The sequence below is a fragment of the Drosophila suzukii genome, chromosome 2L (genome assembly GCF_043229965.1).
Source record: "Drosophila suzukii chromosome 2L, CBGP_Dsuzu_IsoJpt1.0, whole genome shotgun sequence".
In the NCBI taxonomy this organism is placed as follows: Eukaryota; Metazoa; Arthropoda; class Insecta; order Diptera; family Drosophilidae; genus Drosophila; species Drosophila suzukii.
In genome coordinates this window covers 14,716,140-14,738,582 of record NC_092080.1, presented here as the reverse complement: position 1 = coordinate 14,738,582, position 22,443 = coordinate 14,716,140, and the positions used below count along the sequence as shown (strand labels likewise).

General features: G+C 39.2%; 1 protein-coding gene across 1 annotated transcript; it reads right to left on the bottom strand.

Annotated features, from left to right (window-relative positions):
- Positions 1-21,324, bottom strand: drl (derailed). Its single transcript, XM_017090438.4, has 4 exons — positions 20,858-21,324; positions 1,724-3,053; positions 1,109-1,405; positions 1-975 (listed from the first exon to the last, which is right to left on the bottom strand). The coding sequence occupies exons 1-4, from the start codon at positions 20,970-20,972 to the stop codon at positions 864-866; spliced, it is 1,854 nt and encodes a 617-aa protein (XP_016945927.3). The 5' UTR covers positions 20,973-21,324; the 3' UTR covers positions 1-863.
- Positions 21,325-22,443: the final 1,119 nt, after the last annotated feature.

Genomic DNA, 22,443 nt, shown 5'->3' with positions numbered 1-22,443 from the left:
TTTAGTTTTGTTTTTAAATATTATGCACGGACGTTTATTGAAATCGTTTTTCTTTTGTGTCTTTGCCATAGAAAACCATAAGAGTAACTTAAGAACTAATGCAAACTGCTTAAGTATATTACACAAAAACTTACAACTCGAGACTGTAAGGGGCAGTAAACTTAGGGTTAAGGATTTCGGGTCGCTGGTGCTCTAACATTAGATAAATATTTCGAGTTCTTACTAGCACTACGGTTCTTAGACATAAACACACACGTGAATACATTTACATAGATATATGTTTCGGTATCGTATTGTAATCCCATTATAATGACAAACTTGCAACGCTCTCTTGGAAACTACGACATATTTTTTTTGGGTACCTATCCTAGCACTGGTTTTTTGTGGGACTCTGATTTTATTGGATCTGCTTTAGCTACGATTAGTATATCAATATTTTCTATTTCTTTCTATTTTATGATGGAGTCTCCTCTTAAGATAACTTTTTACTGGGTTTTAGCTCATCTCATTGTGAGAACGTGTGTGTGTGTCTTAACAGGGGTTTTCAGTAGGTGTTTATGTTCTGTTTATAATCCTAATTCTTGCATTGAAATGTCACATGTCCTTACTGACTAATCATATTACTAGGAGTTATGCGGATAGAAGGTATCAGGCCGTTTCACCCTCTCTCTCTCTCTGTTGAATCCATGTTATCTCATAAGTCATTCATATATACTTCTGGGGATCTCGTACTAACCCCAATATCTAGGCGCTACCATTTAATATGTCTTTGGGAACAGAGTGGACGACGTGGTCTGCTGGAAAATCTTGCGACGTCGCCTCTTGTTGTATTTACAGGTCTTGGCATGCTTCAGCACCGCTGGTTAAACATATCTGGTAATCTGGGTGTGGAACTCCGATAGGCAGATCTGTAGTTGACTAAACGAGGGTCGCTCGGTGGGCATGGAAGCCCAGCAATAAGCCATAATGGTAAAGCTGTAAATGAGAAAGATTTACATGAGCAACATGATTTATTATACAAAACAAAAATAAAATACGAAAAGGTTTAAATAACAAAGTATAACAATCTTAAAAGTAATGAAAAAAATATAAGGTTAATACTACTTACAGCTCATCTGGGCAGTTAAAAGGCTGGGCCAATCGATAGCCATCCTTTAGATAGTGTTCCATCTCATAAGGATCGATCTCGGCATAGGGTAGTTTACCCAGTGTGCACATTTCCCACATGAGAACCCCGAAGGACCAGACATCACTGCCCTCGTTATAATGTGACTTTTGTAAGGCCTCCAAGGAAAGCCACTTGATGGGTCGGTACTCGCCATCGCCGAGAGAATTATAGTCACCCGGGAAGAGATCGCGACTTAGGGCACTATCAGTGAGTTTAACACGCAACTGATCGTCAATCCTGAAAGAGAGAAATAAGTTACGAAATTAATTAAATTTTAAGTACAAGTTTGCAAGGTATATTGTATTACCATAAGCAATATGCAAATATAAACTGATAACAATTATACGATTTTAAACTTGGATGAAAAATGAAATTCTTTTTCTTGTGCCTGAACTCGTATATCATATTTTGTATTTTGATTCAAGTTATTTTAGTTTAACCATGTAAATCGAACCCATTACTGAATATTTCTAGAAGTCTTTTTACTTTGGGTATTTATAAAAAAAAACCTTAATTAAAATGGATGTTCTTGTTCCATTTCAGAGTAATACTTACACACAGTTTCTGGCCGCAATGTCCTTGTGGATGACGCCGTGGTTGTGCAGATGCTCCATGGCCATGGCCAGCTGGGAGCCCATAAGCACCGTCTGGATGGTGGTGACGCTCCTGGCGTACGACGGATCCTGCAGGAAGCTCTTCAGGTTCCTCACACTTCCGGTGGCAGCATAGAGCACAAATGGCGTGGCATAGTCCTCGATGGAGATGCCCAGAACGGAGAGGACATTCGGATGCGAGGCCTCGTAGAGCATCATGGACTCCTGGAGCAGGAGATTCACTTGCAACTGGCTGGCGTGCTGGGCCACAGTCTTGACCAATACCTCCTGGCAGTCGTTATAAGTGCCGCGATAGATTCGCCCAAAGTTTCCCTCCTGGACGAGGCAGGAGAGCCGGACGCGGCACTTCTGGACTGTCAGCTCTTGGAGACGGCGGTTGAACTCCTCAGGCTCATGCTCATATTCGCGAAAGGGCCGCGTCAGTGTGGCATATGTGGGTGTGATGGTCGATGGGCAGACATAAATCGAATTGTGGGCAGTGGAGGATATGGTGGGAAGTCTCTGAAAGCTGGAGGTCTTGATCAGATGCACCCCGTTCGAGGGATGTCGCTTGGAGGGACCCTTGGCACAGTAGGCGATCAGGATGAGTGTGGAGACCAGCACCAGGGCCAGAATACCACCCACAATGAGAGTGACCAGTCCGCTGGCGGGTGGAACCAGGTTCTCCCTTAACATGGGATCAAAGTCCCGCTTAGATCCTCCCGAGTTTCCACGGCCAACATTCACCGGCGACTCGGTGACCACCGGGCGCTGCTTCTCCTTCTCCGGCGACTGGTGTCCATTGGCCACCACATGCTCATCGTTGCGATCCACATAGTGTACATCGCTACCATGTCCCTTCCGCGCCGTCTGCATCAGGTCCACATCGTCATCGTCGTACTCCTCATGCGCACTATCCTGCTCCTCTCTCAAACAGATCTTTTTCCGCTTAAAGATCAGGTTCGTATTGTTGTTCGTGGCCCGGTCCAGGATGACCTCCACATTGATGGTGACCGTAACCTCGGCATTTCTGGTGCCCGAGCACTTGAGGGCAATGCCCCAGGTCTGCGGCTCCATGGGCACATCCCCGATACGGGATATATTCAGGATGGGCCGGGGCAGCACCTCCGTATCCGAAGTGGCGATATTGATGCTGTAGGGCAGCGGGTGGTCCACCAGCGATTGCCACGTGAAGGTCACGTCGCTAATGTTTGCCGGCACGGGTACGGCAAAGTTCAGGGCGTAGTCGTTAATGGCACCCTCCCGCACGTAGTAGAGTTCCGCCGAGACTCCTGTGAATAAATGGAAAAAAGGGTTAACATATTTAGTACACTCGGAAAAATTATTTTAAAATGTATCCCTCCACTTATATTTAAAAAAAGTTTTTTTTTTTAATTTTTACATATAACTATTTATAAAAACCTTAATTGAAAGAAAAAAAATGTATACAAATAATAATGCACATTTTAAGATATGGTTTTGATACTCTTCTTTATCATGAGCTTGGAATTTGTAATTCAAACAGAATTTTAAAAAAATATACGTATGTTTCTCAAAGAAGTATCTACAATCGCATTTATCATGAGAATTGAGTTTTATATATGTATCTGTTTCACCCAACACATTAAATTTCCTTAATGTCCAGGGGTATTATGTGTCCAAGTTTCTCTAAGTGCACTGCTTGTTGCACATCACCTTACGGGCCATGCCAATGATAATCCCATTCAGCCGAGGCGAAATTAATGATATATTTGTGGGCCAAGTGAATTGAAGAAAAACTTTTCGCTCAGTCACTCGACGCGACTGCATAATCAATCACAGGGGATAACAGTTTTCTTCTGCTCATTGGGGGCGTGGAAAATTGATTTTCCTGGAACTGAATCGGGACTCGGGAAATATCTGTCCTTCGAGACACTTTAGTGACATATTGAAGGAGTTAAATGGCATGCTGCGCGCTCCTAAAGTGATTGTCAATTTTCTTGGCCCGCCTTGGTCCTTTTTTTCCTTCATTGTAGACAATCATCAAATAAGTTGGCTAACAATGACGGAATGATGGACGGACTTAAAGACATTGAGTCGGTAAGGAGTAAGGAGAGTTTTAAATTTTCCACCTAAAATGAGGCCTATTTAGGGGCTTACCCACGTCACACCTGCTGGCACCTGTCCAGGGTTTTCCCCGTGCCTACCCCTCTGTGCATTCTTATCTGTAAATTGATCAGATAGTTTTGACAGCCCGTGTGTTTGTTCAACCTGCAACTGTTACCTGTCCAAGAATGCATTTTTAATTAAATTAGCCATGCGTTTTGTAGGAAAAAAGGGATCCCCCGCACCCTCGTTTTATTGCATCTGCGAGGCGCCTCCATGGGATACACAATAAATCAATCAAATTATAAAAACCGAAGGTGGACCCTTGGCTAAGACACGCGACTCCCTCTAGAGGTGGTATGAAGGGGGCGTGGCCGAGTGGGCAGGCTAAATGTTCATGCTTAATTAATGCTGATGTTGCTGCTGCTGCTGTTGTGTGCGTTGCATGTTGCTGCTGCAGCGTGTTTATTTTAGATTTTTATCGCAGTCGTATCCCGGCCGCAGTTACATTTCATACTTGTACGTTTTATTTTAATTTATGCCACTTATTCCTCGGTCTATTCATGCCACCGGGAGCCAGAGGAGCGCATAAAGCGGTCCGCATTATAAGCACATATATATCGTACTAATTAGTGGGGCAAACCCCCAGACAAACCCCCGCCATCGCCGCTCGCACGCTTCGTTTGCACTCTTGAAAATGTAATTAGTAAGCCCAGCGAGTTTATAGGGGAAATCGGGGAAAGGGAAGGGACTTCGAGGTCTAAGGGTAGCAGATATGGGAAACTGTCGCATAATGAACCCAGCTAAGTTAGATAGAGAGCTTGTGATAACTGCAACGCCAACATGGGTAGGGGGTCAAAGGGTTAATGGGTCTGCGACATGTGAGGTGCAGCTCATTAAACAGAAAAAGAAATGCCCGTTTATACAAAAATATGAGCTAACTGTAAGCTTTTAATTCCTTCATTCTGAATTTATGCAGCCCCAAAATTAATGGTTTGGAAACAACATTTAATAATGCCAGCTTGATTTCACTTACTATTCAAGTACCCTTAAAGTTTCCAAAGACATTCATTCTATTTTTTTTTCTTCAAATTCCAGCAGTCACTCATTCTAACATTCAACTTTGAAAACAATTACAATTAAAATTCCGCAGATGCAAAACTTTCACCCAACTCCTAACACAATTATAGACAAGTAATAGCAATTTACTTTGAACAACCCATCTCACCCAGCCACCTTCAAACCCCTCAAACTCCCCTCGCGACGCGTTTTGCATTTCAACTTGGTCTAGTGCTAATTAGAGCTGATTGCCCAACAAATGAAGTAGATGCTGTGGATGTGGGGATGCTGGGATGTTGGGATGCTGGGTGCCAGGTGCCTTGAAGGAAAATCGATTTGGCCAACATCAATCAGAGGGGGGACTAAAAGACGAAGGGGAAAAGCCGGGTAGACGGCGCCCAAAAACTTCCACTTCAAGTGCCAGTGACACATAAATTCAACGCTTGGAGAAAAGTAAAAGTTGTTCAAGCTGTGCGAAAATAGTTACCCAAGTGCAGGAAATAAGTCTGTAGGGGAGGAAAAAGCAATTGCTTTTCTCGCTGGGCGTTGATAAAAAAATATAAAATTCTAGGGGAAAGAGTTCAGTTTAAGTACACACATTTCTGCTGCAAATGACGGAAAAAGGAGAAATTTCGGTTAAAAGCATATTTTACTATCTAGCTGAGAACTTTCGCCACTTCTAGACTAAAATTTAATATTTCTTTAAGACTTCCAGTTTAATCTTCAATTTTGCAAAAAAAAAATATATCATCTTTAACTCTTTAAGACCCCCATTTTGCAGGCCAAACGAGGGCGATTTGAATTCATAGCACGACATCTATTTAATTTCAATTACAACCCTAAAAATGCCATAGCAAACGCATCAACGCAAAAAAAGAGGAAAACTCTTCCACACACGCAGGCAGCTTTGGTATGTGAAAAAAAGCAAATGGCCATTTTTTTGCGCCACCAACTGAATATTTTCCCCGCCCAAACTTCCTTTTCCTTTCAGCAACCCGTCCAGATCCTAATTTATGCAAACCCAAGGCAGACATGAGCGAGATTTCCAAACCAGACCAGACTCAAAACCCCGACCAGATCATAGTGGGTAGTTCGGATATCATTTTATGCTTTCTTAACATATTTTTTGTCATTGTTGGGTTGTTGGTTGTTCGCCCACATTGCGTCATTCGTTGGTTCTCGTTTCGTTTCTGGGGGGGATTTCGCAGGCCATAAATCCGAAATTGTCTTTTGACACATGAATATGTTGTGCATTAAACCCAGACAGAGGGACCCAAAGTCGGGCGGCGAGAACCCCAGACGTAGACAACCCCCATTCGAAAGTCAGACGACATTTTTATTACGATCTGGGTATGGGGTTATCTGCTGAAAGTCCCGCGGCCGATGATGACATTCAGTTGGTTGGGCATTTGGCCTAGAAGTTGATGCTGATTTAGGGTCATTACCGCGGGCTTTTCGGGCATCTAATGGGCTCTGCCATTTCAATCTGCATACTAGGGCGGCGGTGCTGAAATTTATCTAAGCCAAAGGCAAGTACATCATAACCCAAGCGGATTCAATTTGCTGGCCTCCTTTGAAAAGGAGATTGCTTTTCAGCCTGGGAACTATGTGCATGCCCATTGTCCCTATCATGCAGCTTGCAATTCACAAAATTATATGTTAGCCGGCGAGGCTGATTAAATCGGAGGCGAGTCGAGTGGCAAGACGAGAAACTGAGACTCCAGCTAACCATAAAAGGTCAAGAGGAGTCTGCAAGAGGCTGCACTGAGAAAAATAATAATATTAGCCAAATATAGATATGAAACAATTGTAAATAATTTAAATACCTAAATAATGTTTTTAGAGATTATAAAAAGTAACTAATAATACAGGCAACAAAATTGTTAATATTTTAAGATAACCCCTATATAAGAGCTATACAATACTATAAATAATATTGACAAACTGAATATATTTATTAAGAAGGAATATAGAATATTTGTAGGCAGACCATATTCATTATAAAAATCTTTTAACAACCAATAGAATATCTGTAACTCCCTTTATAAAATATTTTCGAGATGCTCTTTAAAATGAATTTTAAGCAAGTGATATACGATCAAAAGAGTAAAGAATTTAAAATATTTTATTTTAATTTTAACACTGTTTGATAAACAATTTGTAAGACATTTCTTTCAGTGAACAATTGGCTAAGGAAAGGTAATTTTTATGCCCGAATGGTCATGATTCGTGCCCGGCTGCGTTGGCCCGACATTTGGCCAAGTCTTGTCTGGCCAAACAACTTTACTTCACCCGGCTGCGATCCACGGAGCGTCAGAGTGTAAGACAAACAAGCCAAAGGACATGTGAAGTGACTGCGACTGACAGTGTGACTCCCATCCCGAGTACCCCCCATCCTGCAAATCCACCAAGTCTGTGGCGACTTCATCCAACGTCCAGTAGCTGCCAAGTATTTCTATTTGTATTTCATCGCCCCGCTCGAGCAGCTGCAATTTATTTGCCTTGGTCTTTGAGTCTGTTCTGTTTCGTTCTGTTCTGTTCCTTTCTGGCCTGGTCTTTATACCATGGATGCTGTGGCTCTTCTTATAGTTATGGCCTTATATTCAGCCTGCAGCTCAAACGCAATCCCATCGTGTGTTTTCCCTTAACATTATCACCTCGACGAGGCCCGGCGATGGATGCTCTCCTCGGGCCAAGACCATAAATTCCGCGCAGGAAGGCGGGCTGCGGTGCATAAATTATGTTGCCAACTGTTGGTGGATTTCTATGACAAAGCCCATAAAAGAAACGCATTACATTTATGGCGTTTGCCTGGCCTTGGCCATCGGCATTGGTAATGGGTATAGGAATGTACTGCAGCCTGTCTTACCATAAGCTTCGTTAGCTGATTCTCGTTCTTCAATTAAAAATGTAAATTTCCCATGTATTGCAGCAAAGTTCTTAACTAGTTAAGAGAGGGTAATGCCTTAAAAACATGTGCTCCTTAAAAAAGCCTTTAATGATTTTTGAGCTATCTTCAGGGTAAGTGTTAATTAGCACATCCTAGCTCTAAAAATGTTAAAGAAAGGTATAACATTGAAAACTATTAAATTTAATTGCTTTAAATAGCTAGAAGTTTTTTAATGAACTGAATTTTAAAAACCATAAACATTTTTTAAGACAAAAATAAAAAGAAATTCGTGTCTAGAAACTTTTTTATGTCGAAGGAAAAAAGTAAGATTTCAATATTTTTAGATCCTTTTAATTTTAAATGATATTATATAGTTTTAAATTTAATTATTTCATTAAAAATTCTACAATTATTCCCATGGAAATGACCTCCATCGCTTTCAAGTTATTTTATCTTAGGAGCCCCGTGAAGGAAATTCTGAAGCACACTTAAAAGGACCTCTCCTGACTGAAACCCATTTGGGTCAAGGCAATTAAACAGCTTAATTATTCCGCCACTAATCGGTAATTAATCTAATGCCTGAGCTACTTGGCTGATATCCAGGAGTAATAAGCCCTTCGGTGAGCACTTGGCCAGGTGCGCAGTAGAACCGCAAATGTGAAGTTGGTACATGGCTGAAGTACCCTTTCTCCTTTCACCTCCATTAAAGGAGTGATTGGGAGTGAACTGAACTGAACTGGAGTGTAGTCTTATTGACTCATAAAAAATCAAAAGGAGCATTAACTGGCGAGCTCTTAAATTTAATGTGATTATCTGGAGAAGTTAATGTGATTATTATCCGACCGATAGCAACCGACACCTGGCAAAGACAACGGGGAATCAGGGTATAGATGTGGCAACACCCACCTACATCCATCAGTCCTGCCTCCGGGCACCGCCCTCGACAGGGATTTCTGCCACAGTGTTGGCCATTAAGTTGCCACTGGTGCCAAGTTTTCTTTCAATTTCTCAGGGACTACACTGAGGGAAAAAATCGTATATTTCTAAATCCTTTTTATACCATAAAATACTAAACAAATAATACTAATTTAAATTGATTTGAATCAGTTCTTAACAAAAACTGAATTTATTGCAATGTGTATATTATATATATATATTTGTACTACTTTTTTAGAGTCTACTTAGAGTACATTTTTCTAATATCTATAGTTCTAAATGCTTTTAAGAAAATACTAAAAAGGCTAAAAATATACTAATTGAAATAGATTTAAATAATGACAAATTGGAATGACATTATAAATTTAGATTTAAATCAGAAAACCAATACAAATTTTTCTATGAATATATATTTTTTAACTCCCCTACTTTTCTCTGTGTTAGCTTTTTGCCCTGGCTGCATTGCGTGACGTAATGAAATTTTTATCACCTCTGGTTGAGGGATCTCCGAATCCGTCTGTATATCGGTGTCTAGGCGCTGTCATAAAATTTATGGTAAGTCATAAAGCGAGGGCGGTGGGTCGACCACCACGAGACAGGGACTGTTAAAATGGTTAGAAATGGCTGGGTTGGGTTTTTGGGGGACAGGTGGCACCACCTTCACCTGAAAGACGGAGCCCCAAGCTCTGCCCTGCGGTTTACGGCTGGGTCTGCTTGGGTCAGCTCCTAATGTGCGTTGTGGATTTGGATATGCATGCAGCTTCCTCCATGGGTGGCCAACAGCCAACTGCCCGCAGTCAAAAGACAAAGTCACATGTGTCTGTGTTTGTGTGTTAAGTAAACAGCAACTTCCTGTGCTGAAATTTCAGTTCAGCCACTCGGGTGGAGCCAACAATTTATGAACAATTTTTGACAAGGCAGTCGAGAAGCAGCCCAAAATTTTGGCCAACGGCGGAGCCTCCTCGGGGCATCGTTGAGGGCCGGTTCTCGAGCCCCGGTCCCAAACAAACAGGCAAAGAGGCGGATCGTCAGGGAGCGAAACGCACATATTTTTCAATAGCACCCCAGGGATGCGGTAATTTATGACTCTGACCGAGTGAGCTGCTACGTAGTCCTTGGCTCTCGGACCCGTACTATTGACTTTTTTGTGTATTTTGCCGAGCAGCTGGCGGCAAGGCAAGGCAACAAACAAATAAACAAAAAACAAAAAAACACAGAGCAGAAAGGCAGCAGGAAGAGCAGATTAGCATTGTTGCATTGGCGTAGGCGTTGGTCCCACTGAAGTGGACATTGTCACCCATGCCCCCCCCCCCAAAATAAAAAAAAATCGCACCGAAAAAAAGTAACACCCCAAAAAGTTTTCAGCTTTTGTTTGTTTCAAGTGTTTTTTGGGTCAGGCAAATATATCTACATATGTATATTTGGGGTTTTGTTTTCATTCGCCGTTGAAAAGTGGTTGAGGCTTTATCATCTTGTAAACGTGACGATGCAGAAGGGGTCGAAAAATAAAACAGAAAATCCAACCGAAAAAAGTGTAAACTTTACCACACACGAAGCTGAAGCTTTTGTACGCTTTTTCCCAGTACTTTTCTTTATTCTCTTTGGCGGTTTGTTTTACTCATCAAGTCCGGTGGATAAGTGGAATACGGAAAAAATACATATATATGTTAAGATCTGTGTAATTAACACAGCTTAGCGGTGGGATAATTGTGTGTGGGGGTTTGTAAGTAATTTACAGGATGTTAAATAAATGTTTATTTAAGTGGTTAAATGGTAAGCATTATAATGATGTACCATTTAAACAAGAACTGGAAAAATATAGCGAATTAGGTAATTGGGTATACAATACAAAGTATACAAAAAATATTTAGAACCCTAATTAAATGAGTAAATTATTTGCTTGGGAATGCAATATAATGGGTCCTATTTTATTTACAAATTTAAAAAAGGAAACCATATCAAATTCATTCATAAGACTGCTACTTTAACGCTCACTTAATATATTTCCATTTGAATACATTCATTCACTTATTTATTCATTGGTCGACACCCCCGGCTTATCCCACATTTAAATATGTTAATGACAATGTTGCCAATGGCCACTCACCCTCCAGCTAGCCAACATTTCACGCTCCACACCGAAGAAAACCCAGTCTATAAGCATTGTACAATGTAGATACATAAATATTATAAACGAAGAGGGGAACAGACATGATAATAACCGCGACTAATTCACGGAAGAACGCAGAGCGAATTGCATTCGCCGTGGAACGAATCTGGCAAAAACCCCTCGCCATTCCCCATTCGCCACCATATTTTACCCTCGTGGTAAATGAAATTTATAAATATTCCATATCATCGCTTAATTAAACTTAAAATAAACCGCAGAATAATCAGGATTCTGCTGTAGCTGTCCCCTTTTTCCACTCTTTACGTGCCATGTGGACTTTTCATTGGGCGTGACAGGAAAATTACAAACGCAGATGGAAAAAGATCTCTCTTCACTGTCGTCGGATTGCAGACATAAATTATATGGCTATGGTCAAATAATACCCGAGAGAGGGGTACACATAATGTTTGGGTTATTTCGATTAGCGCGAAATTGTTGGGGAATGATTGGCGGCACATGTCCGAGGGTGTTGAGTTCCATCATCAGTGACTGACAAGGCGGGTCCAAAAAAAAAATAGAAACGAGAATTGGGTCAATCGAACGCACTGCAATTTCGGAATTTTCGTCGAGAGTGTTTTGTATGAGTTATGGGATTTAGTTTGTGCACGCTTTTGGACGAAAGTTTGTTTTTTATGATGCTGAAGAAATACGCTTGGAAGTTTAAGCTGCTTTGCAAAACTTTTGTTAAACGTGTTAAACTTTGCAAATAAAATGGTTTTATTCATGCTTCAACTTTTGTTTAAGGAATTTTTAAAAATATTTTATAAAATGCAGAATGCTATGCATATTAAACAATCCAGATCTCTGTATTTTCTGGATTATAAAGCATTTAAAATCGCTAGACACAGTTTTATCGATTATTAAGAATCAGATTATCCAGAACTAGATAATATTATATTATATTAGATTTTCTTGCTGGATGGCAGACTTTGGTATATATTTAATCTTAGCTGGGGATTGCATTAAATATTTTCGTATGGGCTTTCCCCGGAGTGGTTCCCCCTCCCATCTGTTAGTTTAAGTTTGGGATTATCCCCCCCGAAAAGAAACTCATTACGAGGCCCCACATGTATATCGTTTTTTTCGGCACTTAAGTGCTCCAGAAAATGGTTAATTGCCATCTATGTTATCAGGACACAAGCAAACACACACACACACACTCTCGCCCAGATGTGTTGTCATAGAGGGAAAGTCCCCCACTTTCCCATATTTTCCTATCTTTTCCCTGTGCGTGGGAAGCTGGTGCCACTGCATCTGTGGAAGCTGACTTGCTGTGCGGGCGTGTGAAATTTTCCAATAAGCTGCATTCGTGAAATATGTGCTTATGGATTTTTGTGCTGGAAGCAGATAATTTTGCGGAAAGTAATTAGCATTTTGTTAATGGATCCCTGACAGACCCCATAATACGCTTAATTTAGGCAACTTTAGTGCTGAATTGTGCCTTGGCATCTCGTTGATTATCGATTGGCCGTGGCTCCCTTCTTCTTTTTATACATACATATATTTATCAGACCCATCAGATTCGATTCCCACAATCAATTCCGAATATCAAATGGATGCCACACACGCGCCGTCATTTTTTCCCTCTTCCTGTCGGTGTCCTGAATGTAAAGGAGTAGCGCGAAGGAACAATAGCGGCCAATGAAAAAATTAAATACGAAATAATAAAAAATAATTTACGGGCTCATTACGAGAGTCAGCTCGAGATGGCGAGGGGTGGTGGGTAATCAAGGGAAAAGGGAGGTTCGCAAGGCGCCCGCCGGAATTTGCCAGCAATAAAAACATGGGAAGTACGACAGTGGTACTGGTGGTATCGGAAATACAGGAGAGAAAAAATATGGGAATAAAAAAAGGTTTTAGGATAGCTAACTAAAATATCACTTTCGATTTTGTACTCTTCAGAAACTTTAGAACAATATTAGAAACGTAATTTGTATTTATTATTAATGAATGGTAGTCTTAACTATAAAATAACATTAGATAATAAGAATTAATGACTGACATTGAATTTAATAAAAGCATGCTTGTTTTAATTATATTATGGTGAACCTTTTAAAAAATAATCTACTTATTTTTTTACCTTAATTTTAGGAATTTTGTAAACGGAATATATTACATTTTTATCAAAAGGCTTACACTGAATTTTATGTCATGCATATACATTTTAGGAAGTGCTACAAGGAAGCTAAATATAAGATCAATGGTTAGACATTATTAGAAATTTGTGCAAAACCATAGTACAGATAAATTAAAACTATAAAATATTTATTTCATATTTTATTTGTTAAATGTTTTTATGACAGATTAATAATATATAATAATAATAACATAATATGCTATTATATTTATATTACAATGTAAAGATACTTCAAAGAACGAATTTTTTTGAATATTAACCCGTTGAGATAAATTTTCATTGGGGCATTCAAGAAGGTATTTTTTTAAAAGGGATAATAGAATAATATACTTATTTATCTTCCATAAATAATAACTTATAAAACTCTATTACTGAGTTCAGATGTATTGTGTTAGGTGCATTATAAACCTGGTTATTTCCTATTGAACACCACTGTGCCACTGTCATCATTGGTAATGTCGGCCTGCAGTTTGCCTGCAGGCGAAGGCTTCTGGCCCTGCTATGCACAACCACATCCCCATCCACATCCACATCTACCCCTGCCACCAGTGGTTCGAAATAAAGCACTCAACGCGGGTAGCTGGCAGGGATGAAAGGAGGAGGAGCAGGAGGAGGAGATGCCCTCCCTGGCCAGGGGTGGCTGTCTGCCGGGGAACTGGCTTTGAGACCCTGCTTCAACACCGGGAGTGGAGGCCACGGCGTGCTCAAGTGCCGGGTCCGCCTGCTTTTCATTCAGGCCGTAGTGCCGGCGTTTTCCCTGCCTGCAATCCTGGCTGGCATTTCGCTTCCGGGCGAACGTATTCCCCCGCCACCCGTTTGTTTGCATACGCAGGACGCAGGACGCAGGGACGAGGATCAGGGACGAGGGTCAGGGACAGGGACACCGAATTGTGATTGTGGGGGAGCTGCTGTTTGCACCACGCATTTCTGGTCCATTAAGTAGCGAAGGTAGAAGGCCATACCCCATCCTCCTACATTTGACATTGTTGTGTGCGACTTTTCTCACTTTGGATTAAAGAGGTGGAGGGTTGGGATGCGTACCTTCGTAGGTATCCACTAGATACAATTGCTTTTTGGCCAGCACGCGTCGCGTGCATTGGCCTTTGTTTGTTTAGACATTTTATTTGCAGCTTAGCTGATGCATTTGCCGAATGAAAAGACAACCCTCTGCTAATCACCCATCATGATTGTGGGAAAGTGATTTTGCCAGCAGCTTTGCCTTAATTACCCTTGAGCGGTATTTTTTTTTCGTTTTTTTTTTGGTTTGCCCTTAGGTTATTTGATTAGCTTTTCGTGCAAAGGGTAAGATGATTTGGGCATTTTCCCAAGGATTAACATAAATCCAAGAGGCTTTTTCTTTGATTTAATCCCCGCACGCAATCAAAATTCGCTTTTGTGAAAACTCATGAATTATTTCCAGCTGCCCACATGTGTTTGCCATCAAAATCCGCCGCATAATGGACGCAACAATTTGTCTAGGCAGATAATTACCGGAAAAAGAAAAAAAACACGAAATCATAAAAACCAAATGATATAAACTCCAAACGTAATAAGGGGAAAAAAGCTCAAGTCGACTGGAAGTTGTGCAACTCATTCACAATCCGCTTTTTGGGGGTGTGGAAATTGGGCGGCAACGGAAAACTCTCCCATTTCGTGTCTGACCGCCACCAATCATGCAAAAATCCAAAAAGAAGAAAGTGCAACCGAAAATGGAACCCCCAGTAAGAAGTCCAAAAGAACATAAACAATTGAAACTGATTAAATTAATTTGATAACAAGTCCGGACTGACTGACAGACCGAGCATTGAAGCACTTTAGATATGACTGGGGAAACTCAATTTTTCTCTGAGGGGGTGAAAATGGACTTGATATGTGAAGCACTTTGGGGAATTCGTGGCGTTGCTAAATTGGAATGTGAAATATGATTTTAATTTAAATAAATTTAGTTTAATTGAAAGCCGGATAAATGGGCTGGCCCAAAGCAATTACAGATAGTTTAATTTGGTTTCGTTTTTTCTTGGCCTTTTTTGGGGGCAGTTGATTGCCATAAATTATAAAGATTGACATGGAAGTGGGCACTTGAAAGAGTTTATATTTTTACTCATCTTAATTTCTTTAAATTTCTAGCTTCCTAACCTTTTCACTTTTTTGCCAATTTCCTGCTTTTAAATTGTTTAAATATTCAGGACTAACTTTTCTATAAGCTCTTTAAAAACTAGTGGCCTTAAAAGCTTCTCTTGAATTATGCGTATTTCAGAGGGATAAATCAAAAACATCATTAAATGTTTATGGCCACTGGCGACGATTAAGTTTGCATAGCCAATAAATTGTAATAAACATACAAGATAATAAACGATTTATTTATATGTCGGTATAAAATCCGATTATATAATATATGTAGTACGCTTTAAAACTAAAACATTAAAGCTTTTAAGAGTTTACACTGAGAATTAACTCAATTTATGTATATGTATATTTAAAATAAATTTAATCTCAAAAATTAGATTATATAAAAAACTTTCACAACTTTGGGATTGGGAAATCTATTTGTAGGTGTGGAAGCGTGATGATTATGATTTCTTGTTATTATTGTCACCCATAATAGCTCCTGAACCATAATTAAACAAACATCAACATCCGCAAATCATTTAGTGATTTAATTAAGCGCAAGTGGTGGCTTCAATTACGTAGGCGTGGTCACCTAACCATAACCGATTTTTTTTTGTTAATGTTGCATAGCGATGTTTATGCAACACACGGGGGTGAAAGCCTATAACGGCACAATGACTCGTCAATAATAAGGGGATAGAGATCAAAATGCACACAGAAAAAGTAGTATACAATGTGGTATCTAATATTATCACAAAAATGGATTCTTTATATGATTCATAATTACCTAATCTAAACCTCAAAAATAATATATAAACATGAGAATTAAGTTCTTATTAAATAAGTAATACTTTTTTCTTTCTTATATACTTTTATAGCAATGCAATATTTGTGACACATAACCCTAGTTTAAAGACCTATAGATGTAATGCCAGTGACACGTGAGTAGCATTCCCAGCTGGATTTCGAGTGGCAACAGATATTTCTGGCCAACTCGCAAATAGCTGCACATGCTGTTGCCACAAAGTTGCTGCCGCTGTTGTTGCAGCATTGGATGTTGCTGCTGCTGTTGCCACCGCGGCTGCGTCATCGTCCTTGTCACTGCAACAGCAGCATCGACTTTTCTGCCTTCCGTCCGTGTTGTTCATTTGCCAATTACGCGTTTAACTCTGCATGAAGCCAGACATAACAACCTGGCAACTGGATGGATCAGTACACCCAGAGAAAGTATCTCAAAATGTTGTGAACTTACGATCTTTAACTTTAAATTATAAAAGACGCATTCCGACTAAAGATTTACCAAGAAAATATAATAATCAATAATTCTATATGCCAGTGATAAATAACAGGCAGATAATAAATACGAAAAACTGACAAGTTATTTAAATGTTTAGATTTCTGTTTGATCCTTGATGGTCATAACACGTTAAAAAGTCATGGGAACCTCGAAATGGGATACATCTCCACAACATTTTTACATTTTTATGTAAAATAGTAAACAAACATGGTATGTTGCCATGGCTTTTAAAATAAATAAAACCCATCCAATTAGTAGAAGTTTTAGCAAGTTTCACGCGGCTATTCCAAACAATTTCAGTATTAGTCCCAAACCACAATTTAACTTTTAAAAGTAATTTTTTTCTTAGATGAATTTATTTTGGTGATTTTTTTTCTCCGTGTAGACAGGAGACAGGTGGCAGGGGGCAACGACAACCGCTTGTTTATGGTGTCGTGGCAAGTTGGCAACACATGCCGCATGCTCGGGCAAATCTAATGCCTTCGATTCCAACTGCAGCATTAATTATTCCGAGGGTGAAACATTTTTGGCCACGCACACAGAGATTTCCCTTAAGTTCTGAGCTCCCCAGGCTTCCCGGGGATGCTGATGATGCGGCTGCTGCTGCTGCTCTCTAATTGAGTTCACATTACTTGCCGAAAATATGTTTTGTATTTCGGCCAAATGTTCTTTGCTTTTATTAGCCAAACGTGAGTTGGCAACAATTTCCATTGTGCGCCGGAAAATCATGTTCAATTCGAGATGATGAATCTTTTGGCCCGCGCCAGTTGAAAGTGTCAAACCATTTAGAGAGATGGGGTTGAGATTAGCAAGTGTTGATAGACAGACCCGAAACGTGACTGGCAATGTCCGTGGGTTACGTGGATCTAAGGATCTGCTCAGACAGCTGCCAGGGATACAAAGTTGGGCAACCCTGAAAGCCTCGGTGAGCCAAGTTAGAGGGAAAAGTTTTTCAACTGTGAAAATTGGTATGGTGTTATGCGAACAATTTTTGGTGGCTCTGGGAGTACAATTTTAATTGGTTTTCTAGGTTTTAGATCCATTTGTTTCATACATCTATGCGGAAATTTATAGATTATTATTATATATAGGGTTTTTTAAAACAAAACATTAAATTTATTTTTAAAGTCCACAGAAAATTTAATTTATATAAATATAAATTATATAAATCTTAAAACATTAGGGATAGAATAATGATGATAATAATAATAATGATAAAGGATATTTTTAGTAAAATACTAGTTTACCATATGGATACGTTGAAAAAGTCTTCTTTGTTATCTATTTAGTACAAAGCTATCGAGTACAACTGGACTGTCTAAGATGCTCTAAAAATAAGGGGTCATAATCTTACGGAATTGTATTATCTGAACAAGACTACCAAAAATAAAAGTTAAATGAGTTGTAATACCTATAAATTTGAATTAGTTATTTCTATCTCAAATGAATTTTCCAATCAAATCATACTGTCTACCATCTTTCCTTTCATTATCTCATGGTGTTCCCAACTTGTAACCATCATAATTTTTGCCGACACTTGGCAACTTTTAAGCGTCTTTCAACCAGACCCTTCTGGTCACTCATTGCAACCGCAAAATCCATCAACTGCACCGACTTTACATATCCGCTCATTTCGCTAACGAGCTGAGCCACAGAACCACCGAACCAAGAAGACAGCACCACGCCCCCTTTTTTGATCCACACCTGACATGGTTTACATAGAGCCCAGCAATTTGGGGCGCACTTTGGGATGAAAAAAAAAGTGGGTGGCAATACGGGTATGTGGTGTGGTATTTTATGGCTTACTATGCTATATGGTGTGGATGTTAACCTAACGAACAGTGAATGCCATGCCGCAGCTGCAAGTGCATAAAACTCTTCTTCGGGCGATTCTCCTTCACTTTGCTAGTGCTGCTGCTGCTGCTGCCCGGGTTGACAATTTAATTGATGTGCACTCACACAAAGGCTTTTGAAGCGACCGCTAAAAAAATAAAATAAAATAAAATAAAGGTGACACCTAGCTGGCGGATCGAAAAGTAGGTCAGGCATGCAACCCGCTGTCAGTGTTGAATAATTGGAGAGGGTGTCGTCGTCACCCGAAACCCACCCAGCACCCATTTTCCACATTCTAAAATCCCGAAAAAAAAACCCCCGAAGGGGAAAGTGCAATTGGAGGAGTCAGGAGAAAAAAAATGAATAGCGGCCACCGCTTAATGGGTTTTAATTCTGATTTCGTTTGACATACGGCTGACACAACTAATAAATTTCCCGGGGCCATGTCAAGTGGAAAGCCTCAACTAGCCATCCATCCCCATTCCAACCCAAAACCCATCACACCCACTTGCCATATCACCTTTGATTGATTGTCTGCTGGCGCTTTTAACTGATGATAAGGTGCAAGTTGGAGTAGTGAAGAAGTCAGAACCTGGTATATAGAACCCATAACCCAGAACTCGAATCAAACATGAATTACGACGAGTGGCAAGCGGTGATAAGCGACTAGATAAGCGCCTGATTAGCCCTGCACTATAGAGCAAATATTTACCCAGTTATTCACAAGTGACGCGATGCAATCTGTGGACCCACTCCAGAACTCCAGAACTCCCGAACTCTAGAACCCCTGACGCCCATCAATCACCCAGCCTGTTTGCACACTCACAAACACGCGAGTGTTGTAAATTTTACAACATAATTTTTGATAATTTTTACCCTATCTCCAGCTCCCGAACCCACCTTGTACTCCCTGTTTATATATATAAACAAACACTTTGCATGTGTTTTACGATTCCACATGGATTTTGTCCCAACACGACGGCCACCCTTTCCTTGGGCTACTGATTTATTTTTTATATTCACTGGGTTGTAAATTCTTTGTCTGTGCTTGTGACACATTGTAAAACAATCTTCCTCACTTTTATTAGCTTGGCAATCTTTTCTATGGGATTATGTGTGTTTTTTTTCTGGTTGAAAATAGCTTGAGCTGAATGAGCTGTGGTAGAGGGAGGTGAAGAGGCATAAACTGAGAAGTAGATTAAAGGTACTTGGGTTTTGGTTTGAGGCTATCTTAAAGCCGATTAGTTTGCTCAAGTGGAAACTTCGTTATTAGCTGGAGATTAACAAATCAGTTTCGATAAGAACAAGAAATCAGTCAGTCGAATAAAAAGATTAAAATAGGGGAAAATTAAAGTTAAAAATAACAGCGTGTTATTATTTTCCCTAAGTTTACGATAACATTCAGCATCAGTACTTTAGTACTAATTATGAAACTACACACAAAATATCTTTTAGGTAAGTTTTACCAATATAATAATTAAATGGTCCCAAGCCATCAAATTGCCAATTGGACCATAATACACGTCCCTATTTTTAATAGTTTTTAACCTTTTTTTACGGTGACCTAACTATCCTTATTGGTCCATTTTACCCATACAATTTTTAGGTGTGTAGGTTTAAGGCTATCTTAAGCCGATTAGTTTGCTCAAGTGGAAACTTGGTAATCAGCTGGAGGATAAACAAACCAGTTATGCTAAGAATACAAAATCCATCTTAAATATTTTTTTAAATAGTTGAAATTAAAGTTAATAATAACAGCGTTTAAATAATTTTACTTTACTACTAATTAAAAAACTAGTATGACTATAATGTATCAATAGATATACTATGGTAATGCTTAAGGGAAAACTTTTAAATTTTAGTTTTCTTATATTAAAAAAAAAACACAATTTTAATAGTGCTATAAAATTAAAATAAGATATAAATTGTTATTAAAAATTAACTTGTTTATTTTAAAGAATTATTGAATTCCTTAATATGAATATGTAATTTTTTGTTAGACATGTTTCTTGGCTTAGAAATAAAGTTTTTCATAGAAAGAGGAGAAACCTGCATGATAACTAAATAAAATTATTGGCGAATTTGTTTTCGGAATTTCTATTCGGTTTAAGTAAATTGACCGTTTAAGAAAATCTGTCTTCCAAAAACGAAAACACTTAAATATTAATTGACAGAAATAAAACTCAATTTTTGATGAAAAATCTACAAATTAAATTAACTTGGCTTTCTTATTTATCGAGTTAAATTTACCAATAAATTAAAACAAAGAACAAGGCAACCAACTTAGACAAATATCAACATTTCCGAATAAACTGTCCAATTTGGCAAAAGAAAATGCGAAAGAAAATTCTTAGCTGGAGGCCAAGAAACAATTAAAAGCATATATTATTTACAGGAAAAATGAGTAAATAATCCAGGCAAATCTCTGCCTATTTGCCCAAAAGCCAAAAAGGAAAGCTTGTCTTGCCATAAATCAAATTCAATTTTAAGTCGGACGCACACAAAAGTGGCAAATAATTGGCCAGTTAATTGAAAAACCATGGAGCGACTTAAGCTTAGAGAATTTCCCTGCCAACTTACCGATTAAACGCAACACCTCGTGCAGATTGAGGAAAATGTTTAGATGAGCCTGACCGCTGGCGATCAGGGTCAAAAGTAATCCGATTGTCAGGAAATTGCCACGGCTGTTGGCCATTTTTAGATTGGATTTCTAACGATTTAATCGCAATAAGAGTTTGAACAGTGTTTCGTTTTTCTCCGATTTGGTTTCCCTTCTTTTTTTTGTTGATTGGCACTCGAAAAACAATTAAATTTTTACTACACTTTTCTCGTTGGTTTAAATGCCGCTGATTATTATTACAAGAATTATCAGAATTATTTGTCAGAGCATTTGGCACTTTGCCTTCTGGCCGGGAAACTCAGGCGCACATATTTCCCAATCAGCCTCTGCACCCGTTTTTCCTCGCTTTTCTCGCAGTTTTCCGCGTTCGAGTCCGTTTGATCCGCGCACCGTGACGATTTTCCACATAGTGTCAACTGGATAAACAAACAGTTTGCCAAGAAGCGAATGGGTTCCGCCGCGTGTGGGTTCTGTGGATCTTGTGGACCCATTTGTTCCCGAATGGTTATGCGCTCTCGCATGGATTTCAGAGAGTCGAGAGAGCCCGTGAAAACGCAATCCACAAGAGAGAAAATTTAAGGGGAACACGCCAGTAATGGCCAGTACTCTTTTTATTATTTCTTAACCATTAAAATATATAACCTAACAAAAATCCTGGTGTTATCGTATTTCAAGTTTTTGGATGGGCCCGAGAATAACATTTCTCTGGTATCATTCTCGAAACGCCCTAGGCAGTCCCACTGATCATCAAGAGTGAGAACTCCTCAGAGCTTATAGCAAATCTTCGCTTGAGAGGTTCCCTCGCCAATAGGTCGGCTTCGGATTTTGATATCACGTTTTTTTTTCTCTAGCCAGCTATCGTCTCTGTTTTCAATTTTTTCCAAGCAATTTGTCGGATATTGTAAATATCTTTAAAACTTGATCTGCCCGCAAATATTGCATAAGAAATGTGAAATTTATTCTGTATTTAATCCCTGAGTCCTTTAAAAAATTAGTTATCGAACATAACAATTTAAATTTTTTTTAATAAATAATTCAACTTGTCTCGCTTCATAACGATCAACGATGTGAATCCGTTGACTGTGAACTTGTGACCCCAATATATATTGAAGTTAAAAAAAGGTTTAAATGGTTTTTAATGTATTATAAAATATTTATTATTTACTATCCATTGCAGTAGTAAATAAAAGCTTACGAATTAAAAAATTTATTTTTTATTTTTAGACCTTAATTCACTTAACTCACTGTTACACGAAGACAAAACACACTTTTACTTTCTATCTTTTTTTAAATGACCGAAATAGAATGACTTCCTATTTCTAAAACTTAAACTTAAATGTTTATAAAAGTTTTGTTTAATTCTCCACGGTTTTGCTCGAACATATTGACGACTACGCCAAAATGAGTGGCGGTTCGGTGAACTCCTAAATTCTTCTGCAGAATGCTCCAGCTTTAAAAGAGGAGTCCTCAAACACGCCGTTCATCATCATGCTATCACATTTTCTGTTCTCAATTGTATTTTTGCAATAAAAAATTGATAACTTCT